This window comes from Poecilia formosa, unplaced genomic scaffold (assembly GCF_000485575.1).
Source record: "Poecilia formosa unplaced genomic scaffold, Poecilia_formosa-5.1.2 Scaffold268, whole genome shotgun sequence".
In the NCBI taxonomy this organism is placed as follows: Eukaryota; Metazoa; Chordata; class Actinopteri; order Cyprinodontiformes; family Poeciliidae; genus Poecilia; species Poecilia formosa.
The window spans coordinates 833,232-844,933 of NW_006800207.1; the positions used below are offsets into that span (position 1 = coordinate 833,232).

Below are 11,702 nucleotides of genomic sequence, written 5' to 3' on the forward strand. Positions count from 1 at the left end.
AAAAAAACATGATTTTTTTTTGTTTGTTTGTTTGTTTGTTTGTTGTTATCTTGAAAAGGAATATTGCAATTCTCTGATTCTTTTTTTATAAATTGGTGTTTGAAATTGCACATGAAACTATTGTATATTATCCCCACAGTTATTTAAGCTATTTTAAGTGACCCACTTTTCATACAGTTATGTACAAGGATTTCCCTTCAGTGCCAAACATCACAATAGATGTTTTCGTAGATATTAGTGACCATTGTTGGTTTCTCAAAAGACAAAAAAAGAAGAACAGTTAGGTTTCTTTTCACAAAAACCTTCCTGAGATTATTTGTACACTAATTACACATTGGTCAAATGAATCCATCAAGAAGTAAATAAGCAAAATAAGAATCTAAGCTACCGATATTGTATTTTTTCATTCTGAAAAGATAAAAAAAGCTCAGAAAACTGGCATATTTCAATCATAAAATAATTTTTAAAATACTTGTAATATTTCCGTTGCTACAAATCTATTTTGTCACATGTGTTATGTCTGTATTTCTTTAGTTGTTTCAGCTGTTATTATACTTCCTTTTAACTATCCTCAGCTACTTTTCCAAATCTGAGATCAAAGCCTTTTTAGAAATTTGTTGAGTCAGCAGTTGGCTGAAGCTAAAGTGCAAGCTGCAGCAGAAAAAAAAAACTTAGTGTCAAAGTTGGTTGTAAGCATTTAATCAACACTGTTATGGATTTTATTACCACAGTACATGATCTATGGATGTAACACGCAGGAACTCTGTGATGTAACAGAAAAGTATTGCAACAGAGTCTGTGTATAAATTGCCACATGTTGCAAACTACTGACAACAAAAGGAACAGCTTTCCTTTAAAATGTGGGAGATGTTTTGAGGATGTGCTCAAGTGATTTTGGCATCAAATTATTTGTACTCATCCAGTTATTTTAAGTAACTGGATGAGAACAATGGATTGTACAAATCCAATCTTTCACCACTTTAATAGTTTGTTTGGGGAGGTGTGAATGTGCAATCGAACTCTGATCCGCCTAAACACCAGGTCTCAGTTTGGTTGAAATGAACTCTGGCACAACTAGAAGACATATGTGAATGCAAAGTAGACCGGATAGCACTCCAATAGCAAAAGGCGGACTACAGTGCAGGCCAAAACAAATGTGATGTGAGTCTAGTGCTAGCTGGAGACATTGCTCATTGTCTTTTACCAAAGACAAAAGAGAACTCCTATAACCACTAAAATTTGACGCCACTATATATTTTTGTTTACATTTTGTGAAGAAGGAACTTGCACTCATGTCTTCTTCTGATGTTTTCTTATCATTTCCTTCAGTGGTTCTTGGTGCAGAGCCACTACAGCCGAGGGGGTAAACAGGTTATCCTATTAGTATGTATTGGTTGACACAATGCAGTATGAAAGCGAATCGCACTAGTTGAAAATGTAACAAATATTGCAACTACGGTCCCCAATCAAACCGAGACTATGGACTATCAGGTGTGGAAAAACCCCTGAGATTATATCTGTAGTACTATTAGTGTCCAACACTATCTTAAATGTGCCACGTGCCTCAGTGCATGAGGAAGAAAGCCTCTGAATGTCAAATATGCTTCCATCAGAATCCTGCCTACTATAGCCTTCCTAAGCACCACTGCAGCACTGAATCACTGAGAAAAACGTATGGGCTCTAGGATGGTGACCTACTTTTGTTCCCTTCTTTAGTCTGCTGGAGAAAGCTGCAAGTCAAACTGCTGGGTGTGCAGCATGTAATGTTATCCCTTCTGACTGAAGGTGCAAGACAGTACAAGCTACAAATTAAGCCTGTACAAATGACAGATAAGTAGTATGCATTATGCATGCATTCCCCATCCCTTTTAAAACAACATACCTGAAATAGTCTTAAAAATTTATGTTGATCTCTCGCCATGGTGCTCCCATCAGCTTTTGTGTGATGCTGCTTGGAAAGACTAATTAGTTGGACAGGAAGGGAAACCGATCTCAGTTGTCTTGTGTGTGAATCAAACAGTAGATATAAAAATAGTCACATAGCAAATATGTGACTGTCTGGTCTTGCTTCATTCATTTCCCTATGATCTGCAGCCAGGCTAATTAGTATAAGAAAAAAATTACTGCTCTGTTTTTCAAAGCATTCAGATATGAAGGGAATGTCGTTACAAGTTGTGCAGTTCTGCTTTTGACTGATTTCATAAGTGTATATAAATAGTTTCTTTCTGAAACCTTCCTGACAAAGTAGCAGTAATACACATGTTTTTGCACTTTAAATCAGTCACACATTTTTCTGTACAGCCTCTTTTAATGAACAACCCACATGTTGTCTGACTTGCAACTGGAGCTCCGTTAATTTGGATTTAACAAACTTTTCCAGATCCCATTTTTTGACTTTGAAGACAAATAGAAAACATCTCCACACTTTCCGTAATTCCTCTGGTCTTGTATAACAGGGGGATTTTTTCATTTTACATCTGAATAAAATGCACCAAACCCATGAAGAATGAATGAAGCACCCTTTTAAAGCAGGAGACCTCATTAACCACTAAACGAGCACGACAACCCGGTCTAATGTCTTGACATTACTTATTTAAATAGGATACATTCTGCATACTGGGTCACACCCCGAAGGCAGTTGACACATGACCTTTTCTGAGTCTGAGACTGACATTGCCCAAAGCTGTTTGCATTCAATGTAAGATCACTGCTGACTTATTTAGCAGTCCTGCCCAAGTGCATTAGCAAGAGTAGCTCCTTTTTAAAACCAGTCTCTCATTTTTTTAATTAAGTTCAGCTATAAACTACAAGCCAAGATGTTCTAGATGCAAGACAACAGAGCTTTTCCCATTCCACTCTACAGCTCTTAGTCTGCAGCGTCTTAGGCTTCTTCATTTAAATTTATCACCTTTGACAGATTTTATTCACTTAACATAATTTTGACATCTTTACATTTCATCTATATTATCCTTCATAGTAAATGCTTCAAACCTTTTCCTTTTAGATCTATTAGCATCAGTGCATTCAAGGCACTCAAATTAATCTCCTCTGACATTGCCCCTTTTTTCTAAGCAGAAGTACTTCAGGAAAATAATTGTCGTTCAACATTTATAAGCCTCAACTTGAATCAAGCTCACTTTCTTAACATGGTTCACATCAAAGCGAGTATTTACAGTGAAGATCATTTGAAGAAAACAGAAAAATCTCAACACATTAGCAGAAAAAGAAGTGGGACAAATATAAATGCTCACAATCACATAAATCATGGGGTAGCTTGAAGAATAGGTTAGGTTTGTGTTACTCTGTCATGAAAAATTAAAGGTTAAGAAGTTGGTATGCTATTAAATATAAAAAACAAATCAAAAACTAACTTGTTAAGACTGTCTGCGACTTTATAATACAAATCAATTCAAACCGCCTAATGCTCTGCATTTGACTTTATCTCTTGGTAATCCGAGATTTTGTCAGGATGTCAAAAAGGATGACATGGAAGAGAAAACAAAAGAAAATATTCCCCAGGAAGCCTTCTATGCTTCATTAGCACGATAAAACCAAACCGGCCCCAGAAAGCAGGTCAAAGGTCGACTCAAAGTCAAAATCCTACCAACAGGAAGGCTGACCTCTCCAGCAACATAAAATGCTCTAAAGAAGAAAGGATTATTTCTAAATGAACATAACACTATTAACAACACTCTAAATTATTTGAAAAATAAGAAAACACACCAGGTTAAGTAAATTATACTTTACTACAATTTATTCAGACAATAAGCTGCTAAAATATTATTATTTGCAGTATAAAACAGGCAACTGCAGAAACCCAGTTGAAGGGTTTAAGATGTTCATGAATGGAACATAAGGCCTGTATCTCCACTGAAATGTAAAAAACTGGTGAAGTCAAGTGATGATAAATTACCCACAATAGACACAAAAACATTAGCTAGCTAGCTTGCTAGGTATCAAGGGTATATTAGCAGCTAATTAGCTGTAGCTTCAACCAACTAGAGTCATAATGCAATGAAGATGTCTAAGCTCAACTCAAACTTTTATCTGACAAATAATCCTGTGAGAAAAAACAATAGAATATACAGGATAGTCCTGCTAATAATGAGCTGTAATTAATGTATTTAAGGCCAACTTAATGTTTTTTTTTGTTTTGTTTTTATTAATGCACAGACACCTAGCATCAATGGATGTGACCACTAATGGTCACATCCATTGACCAGTTTAATTGTGGTTCTTCTAAAATATTACAAATTAGAAATGTGTAGGTGTTTTTTCCAAATGTTTTTATGGTGTTAAAAGAGCAAATTGCAGTCTCACGACAGCTTGAGAAGCAGTCAGGCGTTCCTGTCTGTTTTATATATTAGTGTACAAAGTACTAAGATAAGAGGGAAATTTTCTGAATCAGGTCAGATGATGGAACATCTTGCTTTATGATTTGTCCAGTACATCTTATTCATTCAGTTCTGCTAAACTGGCCAAACAAAGTTAACCACAATTGTTATTTTCAGCAGATGTTATTTTGAGAGAAAGTAGAGCAGGAAGTGCTACAGGCTTGTTCAGTTCCCATCTCCTAAAACAAAACACATATGCATGCCATCCACGTGAACAAAGCTACATCAGAGCTTCAATAATTTCACCATTTTATCATCACATGGTTTTCTGTAATTTTTATTTACCTCACAAGACATTTTCCTTGCTAACCACTTGATGTGCAGCTGATTTATTCATCAAATGATACTATGAGGACTTCATAGGTCGGATTTAAGATCAAAGGAGATGTGAGCATGTCTCGAGGAGGTTATGGGCGAACACAGAGGCTGGCGTTGCTAGGCAATGAGACGAAGGAAGATCACAGGGCTTGCTTGGTATTGGAGTCTGATGACTCCCCACAACCTTAGGGATCTGATATCTATGCCACAGTGGCTTTAGGGCATCTTAAAACACACGTGGCTGAATATCAGGCCCTGTACTGTTCATTCAGTGCCTTGCCAAATGTTTGAGATCAAACTGTACACAAATTGACTATCAACTAACATGTGGGTTCTGGGGGTAATTGGTTAAAAACTTCCACAGTTGAAAACAAGGATTCATGATTGTGGCTGCAATAGTAGAGGGCTAAGGAGGAAGATCGCACCATCTCTCCCCATCAATCATAATTGACAAAGATAATATCCCCTACTCCAACATCTTCCGGTCCAGTGTTCTAACCATATGGCCAGAGAGAGTTTTAAAACTGAGCGATAAAAGCAAATGAGGCAGATTAGCAGTAGTTGTCAGCAACTGATGGTATCATCCAGGACATGTTATTGTGGAATATCATCTCTGATGCCCAGATAATTAGCTCTTAGCATAATTTCTGAGGTTCTCTGTTATGTATTCAATGTATTTGTAAAGGCATATCCCTTTACTGAGGGCAGGAACTGGCATCCTCCTTAAATTCACAAACTTTGCATTCTGCTTGCCGGCTTACAGAAACACAAATAGTTGAAAGTACTAGCTCTCTTCCCTTTTTTAGTCTTAAAAGTCACAGAGCACAAAGCTTAAAACACAAATATTTAAACTGGATCTGATAATAATGTTTTGTTTTGTCAAGATATTTTTATAGATTTTAGAGCAAAAGCAAAAAAAAAGGCACTAAATGAGGTGTAAAGTTGAAGGCTATACTAGGATGAGTGTTGATGAGTTTATTAATAGCATTAAACTACACAAAAAAACAGGAGGGAAAAGTAAAAAAAAATACAAATGTCAAGCAACAGATTTAACAAATGAATTCAAACAAAACAAAAAGGCTCATTCAGGTTCAGACTTTTTAACATCCTGACACAATGCTGCCATCTTGTGGCCACATATGCTGGTACCATTTCTGGGTACAAGGCAAGTCTTTTCATGCACTGAATGTTGAAAAACCTTCTCCGCTTGTTGGTTCTTCAAGCTGCAGTCTTCCTTCTTCTCTTTTTCTTTTCTATGAACCAAAAACAAAGTATTTTATTACCTTCATTTCATGTAAGTGAGTATCTTGCCACAGGAGGGAGTTAGTTACAGTTTGGTGGATTACTTACTGTCTGAAGACTTATTGACACGTTGAAGATTTTCAGCTCCTTCAGTCATTACTGGAGGCTTTGATGCACGTATGAGGTATTTAGGAACATGCTGAAAAATAAAAAACATTTTTAAAGCAGTTTTACAGTTATATATTTTAGGAAAAGATGACATGTTTTAACAATTTTATAAATAATCCACAAATTGACATCTCTATTTATCAGCACATCTAGTTTTAACCACAACACTAAGATTCGTCAGAAATGTGCAATAAATCAGATTTAAATGTGTTGATAAATTTGCTCACACTTTTGCCTTACAAGTTTAATGTTAAACTGAATGAGCAACCCAGTTAAATAATTTCTTCCTATAGTCAAGCAGCTGTTATCTATGTTCTAGCAATAATAAAGAACATGGATAGTGACATAAAAGTTAAAAATCAATTAAACAAATTTGCATTACAAGGTGTGGAGTTAACTTATGGAATAACCTAAATGAGGAACTTAAAGCCAGCACATTACATCAATGAAAAAGAAACTTAAAATCCAATATAGCTAATGAAATATACAGTTGAATAATATACATATTTCAATGCAACACATATATTTCAATTAAATATAGTTAAATTTGGTGTATTAAGCATGGCTCCTAGGGGAATAGGAATATTTACTTCATCTTACTACCCTTGAACAGCCCTATGTTTTTGTTTTGTTTTTCTCTGACAATACATGTATGCATCACTTTGTAAAAATAATAAATATATATATATATATATATATATATATATATATAATAAAAAAAAATCTTGTAATTTCTTTGTTCCTTTTCACAATGATGCTCTCTCCCTCAACAACAACAACAAAAAATACATGAAAAATTGGTGGTGATAGCGTGAAAAATGTGAAAAAGTTCAAGAGATATAAATATTTTGAAAGGTACCATTAGCAGAAATCAGTCTCGGGGAAGCTGCAGCAGAAAAACAAGAAAGTGTTTCCACAAAATTGACCACAACCAGTGGTAACTGAGCGACACATAAAGCTTCACAGGAAGTGTGGGTAAGCACCATGCAGCTGCTCTTACAATCAAAGATAAGCTGTGCATAAAGTGGATGAGCACAGAGGACGATTCTGTCTGACTGCTTTGACTCCAGTTGCTCCAAGACGTTTAACAAAGCCAATAGGCAAGCAAATATGACAGATGTTCACATCTGGAAGAAGAACTTTTGCAACTTATTATGGAGAAATAAACTCTAGAAAGATATGTGTGTGTGTGTGTGTGTGTATTAAAAATTCCCTATAAAGATTTTTCCAGCATCAACTGTCCTGTGATGCTGGACCTGAGACTCTTGACAGCTGCACAAACAAGATGCTGATTAGCTGCTAAAATGAAGTTTAGATCTGAGTCTGAGCCACCTCTTACAAATGTCCCCATCGGTGTTCTATAGTAAAGGAAACCACAGAATGCCACACAGTATGATGGGTAATTATTGATGAACACTGATAGTAATAAAGCAATGCGTCGCTGATGCATCATGAACAGCAAAAGCCCACCAACACTTTCATTGCACTACAGCTGTAGTCATTCATGTTTTCAGCGCTGGAGTATAAAGCCATGACAGAGTAACCAAGACATTAATATTTTTCACCTTAAATTTTTTTCTAGTTGTTGGGACCATATTACAGTCCCTGCAACTAGAGTACTCAGAAATGTAGGAATTCATCTGTAACTAATGTATGAAGTATGTTTTAGAAAAATAAGATTAAGAGAGAATACTTTTGCTTTCACCATTCAAAACATTTTTCTACTTTGTTAGTTAAAACTAACCAACTGACATTAATTCACATTGTTGGGACCATGATTGCTTTTTAAAATACTGACAGATTTCAGCTGGTTTCTTGGCTTTAAATGTCTTTTTGCACCTTCTATTCCACTTTTCTATGCATTTGTCCACTTCATTAAACAGAGTTTGATATGTCTTTGTATATCACATACAAAGACATATCAAGCTGTCTTTGTATGTGTGAATAACTTGGATTATATCTTTAAAAATCTTTAAAATATATTTACGAATAACAATGTTAAAGTGCTCGGTACTTATTTTCCGAGGTGCATGAAAAAGCCAAAGCAAGTGCATTGTTCCATCCAGTTGGTATAGGCAAGAGATTTATGCTGCTGCAATTAAACAAGTCATCCCATGTATCCACATCTCCCCTGGTTTAGAGGAGTGTAGTAATTCCCTATGACAGGGGTGTCAAACTCCAGTCCTCGAGGGCCGGTGTCCTGCAGTTTTTAGATGTACCACAGGTACAAAACACTGGAATGAAATGGCTTAATTACCTCCTCCTTGTGTAGGTAAGTTCACCAGAGTCCTGCTAATGACCAAATTATTCTATTCAGGTGTGGTGCAGCAGAGGCACATCTAAAAGTTGCAGGACACCGGCCCTCGAGGACTGGAGTTTGACACCTGTGCCCTATGATGTAAAAAGATGCCACACAACTCTCCTTTTTAAAAAGAAAAAATCAGATACTCTACATTTTAATGTTTAACTCACCCATGAGGTTTCGGGGCGTCGATGTAGACTGGTGCTTTCTCCTCTGCTCTGGAGTCTCACACTCCACCGTCTTTCTGCGACGTTGCTAGGACGATTCACAGTTGATGCCCGGAGGCGACTACTTGTAGACGGAGCTTGGTCCATGTCAGCAAGGAGGTCTGTGACTTCTCCATCACTGATGTCTTCCTCCTCTGCCAAAAAGCTCTCTGAACAGAAACATGTCACCAAATCAGTTTTTTTCTAGGTTTGTGTGCTTGGGCAGCTGCTGGTGTCAACGTAAAATTGATTTTGAAACCTTGATGATATAATTTATGTTGATGGATGTAAAATCTATCAAAATAATACAAAGATTAATAGTGCGTTTTATTACCAATTTATTACCACCATTGAAGCATGTCAAAATGCTTCAATAGCGAAAGCACAATTAGTCCCAACTGAATCACCTAAACCTCCTATTATTCCATCATAGGACACGTTATGAAATGTAATACAAGTAAGTAATTGCAACAATAGTAAACTGGTAATCATCTTACTCATTAAATAAATACCTGTGCTCTTAGATGTGACCACACACTCGGGGCACATCCAATCTCCTTCAGGGAGCGTATCTAGAGGCGGCGTCAAGCAGTCCATGTGATACCTGTATTATCATGGTAAATTAGCTTTTTATTTATGCAAACACAAAGATAAGAAAAAACTATGCATGCAATTAATGTAAAGAGTTACCCAGAGTCACAGAGTCTGCAAACCAGCAGTCGGTCCCTGCGGCCGCTGCGCCCACATTCCTCGCAGATTACTATGTTTCTCCAGTCGTCTTCAGTGTCATCGTCATTTCTCCGTGGCGTCACCTTTAACTACAGGCATACGAAGAACCAAAAGTGTCAAAATCCAAGAGATAAATTAGTCCGATAAAGATTTATCCTTCAAATTCAAACACAACTGGAAATACATAGACTGAAAAAAAAAATTGTAGTTATTAAAATATTTCAAAAATAAAATCATTGTCTAAAATCTAAAAACATTGAAGGAATTTGAAAATATTTGTTGAATTATTTCAGAGTCCTGTGCTGGAGCACTTTGGGAAATAAGTAACTTAATCTATCAGCCTTACCCATCAAATTCAACTGGTGGGCTAAAAAACATAAACAAAATGCCAATATAAAGAAAATTATTGGTGTCCAAGTTAACTATGAGGAGGTAAACAATTAGATGTTATTTGAGTCTATATGTTCAGTCATAAAGACAGTGTAAATTATGTCATGATAGACTGCAGCACAGGAAACATAAAATAGCTAAATACTGGAATGGCTATATCAGGAATATACCACAAATCAAGTCTGAAATAATTAGCATTTAATTGTGTTTAATAAATCACTGAGACCATTCTACATATATTTTTATTTATTTTCTCAATAAATTTCTTAATTAACACAAAAGTGTTATTTGTTAACCCTTTGGAGACTTATTAAACACACCTTTTTTCTGAATGTCCCCTCCAGGACACCGTCTCTGGTGGATAAAAGCAAAGCTGATCCGATCTACAGGGCAGGTGTTGGCTGTCTTAAATGAAAAACAAAACAGTAAAAAATTATTTTACCTAATGTTCAGCACCTCGGCTGACACGTGACAGAGCTAGGTTTAAGTTTCAAAGAGTTTTCATTCTCAAAGACATCAAATGTGAGTCGTCATTAGTGACTGGACAATTTGATGAGATTTTTAAAACACTTAGTTTAGAACTGTGGTGTTTCTTTGGGCCATAGCTTTATCATTAAAGCTATGATAAAGCTTTAATGATACCAGGTTGTCAGTAATTTTGACATGGTGTTCTCTCATGCTGGAAATCCAGATGTCGCCAAGGATTGTTTTGAAGAAGTTGTTGCAGCGAGATGGACACTCGTATACGAAAACATTGTGTTGAAAATGCCAGCTGGAAAACTCAAGACAAGTATATGAACACATAAAAATCTTTGAACTATGATTATTAGTATTTACCTGAGACCACTGGTAGATGCACTGAAAACAAAAAAAGTGATGGCATTGATCCAATGAGCCCACTGTTTGCTTCTCAAATGGACAAAGGCAGATGTAACATTTATCCGCCATTGCGTCAACAGTTTCTCCATCAGCCGAGTTTAGTTACTTCAAACAAAGTAACTGGTCACGAAACAGAAGTAATGTTTTACTCAAACATAACTTTGTTAAATCCTTAATAAGGGACTTCAATAAATTACAAGGAGTGTTCGAGAATTACAACAAAATACGATTTTGTGTTTTGTTATGCTAATGCTGGCAAAGTAGCACTAGTGATTAGCTATAAAGTTAGGTAATGCAATAAAATCAATAGATATTTTCAATTTTTAGCTTAATGTTATTGTACTCAAAGAGCACATTTTAAAAATGAGCCACTTATATATAGTTGACAGTTTTCTAACAACGGAAAACTGACCAAATATAACCAACACGAGAACGAGACGATTTAAATAAAGCATGTGCCGCAACACTGTTGAAAACTTCCGGTTTCATTGTTGATTTTGATTTTCAGAGTAAATGGATTTTCAAAATAAAATTCAATAAAACAAAAATAAAATAGTACCATAAAATTAGTACATGTCAAATCTAAAAAAAAAAAAAAGTTCCAAACTTCTGAAAGTGGAAGATAAAAAGAATACATGGTTTTTGAATTCTAAAACAAATTAACATAAAATAGTATCAAAATACAAATAAATGCATAGTTAAGGATATTTTAAATCACAAAAAATAATCACAAATTTGTGCAAGTGGAATAATAAAGGATACATGGTTCTACAATAAAACGTAAACTAGCACCAAAACATAAACACTTTCTCCATAGCTTTCTCTGTTACCAACAATTAAATGTCTGCACACTTTTGGGAGTTGAAGGAAAAGGATAAATATTTCCAACTTAAAATAAAAATAAAAAAATTGCCCCCCTGAGAAAGTACTTTGTATGATTGGTGATACAAGTACAAATGTTTTGGGGGGTTGTCTGTACCCACAGAGACTATAGGTACTCCCTTCCATCAAATCAAATTTTGACAGGTAGTGTTCAACGTGGGTGGTCCGGAAGTGGGGGAGGGTCAACGTGGG

General features: G+C 35.8%; 1 protein-coding gene across 2 annotated transcripts; it reads right to left on the reverse strand.

Annotated features, from left to right (window-relative positions):
- Nucleotides 1–5,672: 5,672 nt before the first annotated feature.
- On the reverse strand, nt 5,673–11,097 carry LOC103150984 (PHD and RING finger domain-containing protein 1-like). Of its 2 annotated transcripts, XM_016681060.1 has the most exons (7): nt 10,587–11,097; nt 10,072–10,154; nt 9,321–9,449; nt 9,143–9,234; nt 8,595–8,800; nt 6,063–6,153; nt 5,673–5,965 (listed from the first exon to the last, which is right to left on the reverse strand). In XM_016681060.1, exons 1-7 carry the CDS (start codon nt 10,695–10,697, stop codon nt 5,931–5,933), a joined length of 747 nt encoding a protein of 248 aa, XP_016536546.1. In that variant the 5' UTR covers nt 10,698–11,097; the 3' UTR covers nt 5,673–5,930. The 2 variants fall into 2 exon arrangements, with proteins under 2 accessions (XP_016536546.1, XP_016536548.1); XM_016681062.1 differs by lacking the exon at nt 10,072–10,154 and having other exon boundaries at nt 9,321–9,448.
- Nucleotides 11,098–11,702: the final 605 nt, after the last annotated feature.

What these genes read in the sequence shown, in the direction of transcription:
- LOC103150984 (XM_016681060.1), bottom strand. Translation starts at nt 10,697, where the DNA reads ATGGCGGATAAATGTTACATCTGCCTTTGTCCATTTGAGAAGCAAACA. An exon ending in GGTCACATCTAAGAGCACAG is followed by an intron (nt 8,801 to 9,142) that starts GTATTTATTTAA and finishes GTTTCTGTTCAG; the next exon opens with AGAGCTTTTTGGCAGAGGAG. An exon ending in GACGCCCCGAAACCTCATGG is followed by an intron (nt 6,154 to 8,594) that starts GTGAGTTAAACA and finishes TTTATTTTTCAG; the next exon opens with CATGTTCCTAAATACCTCAT.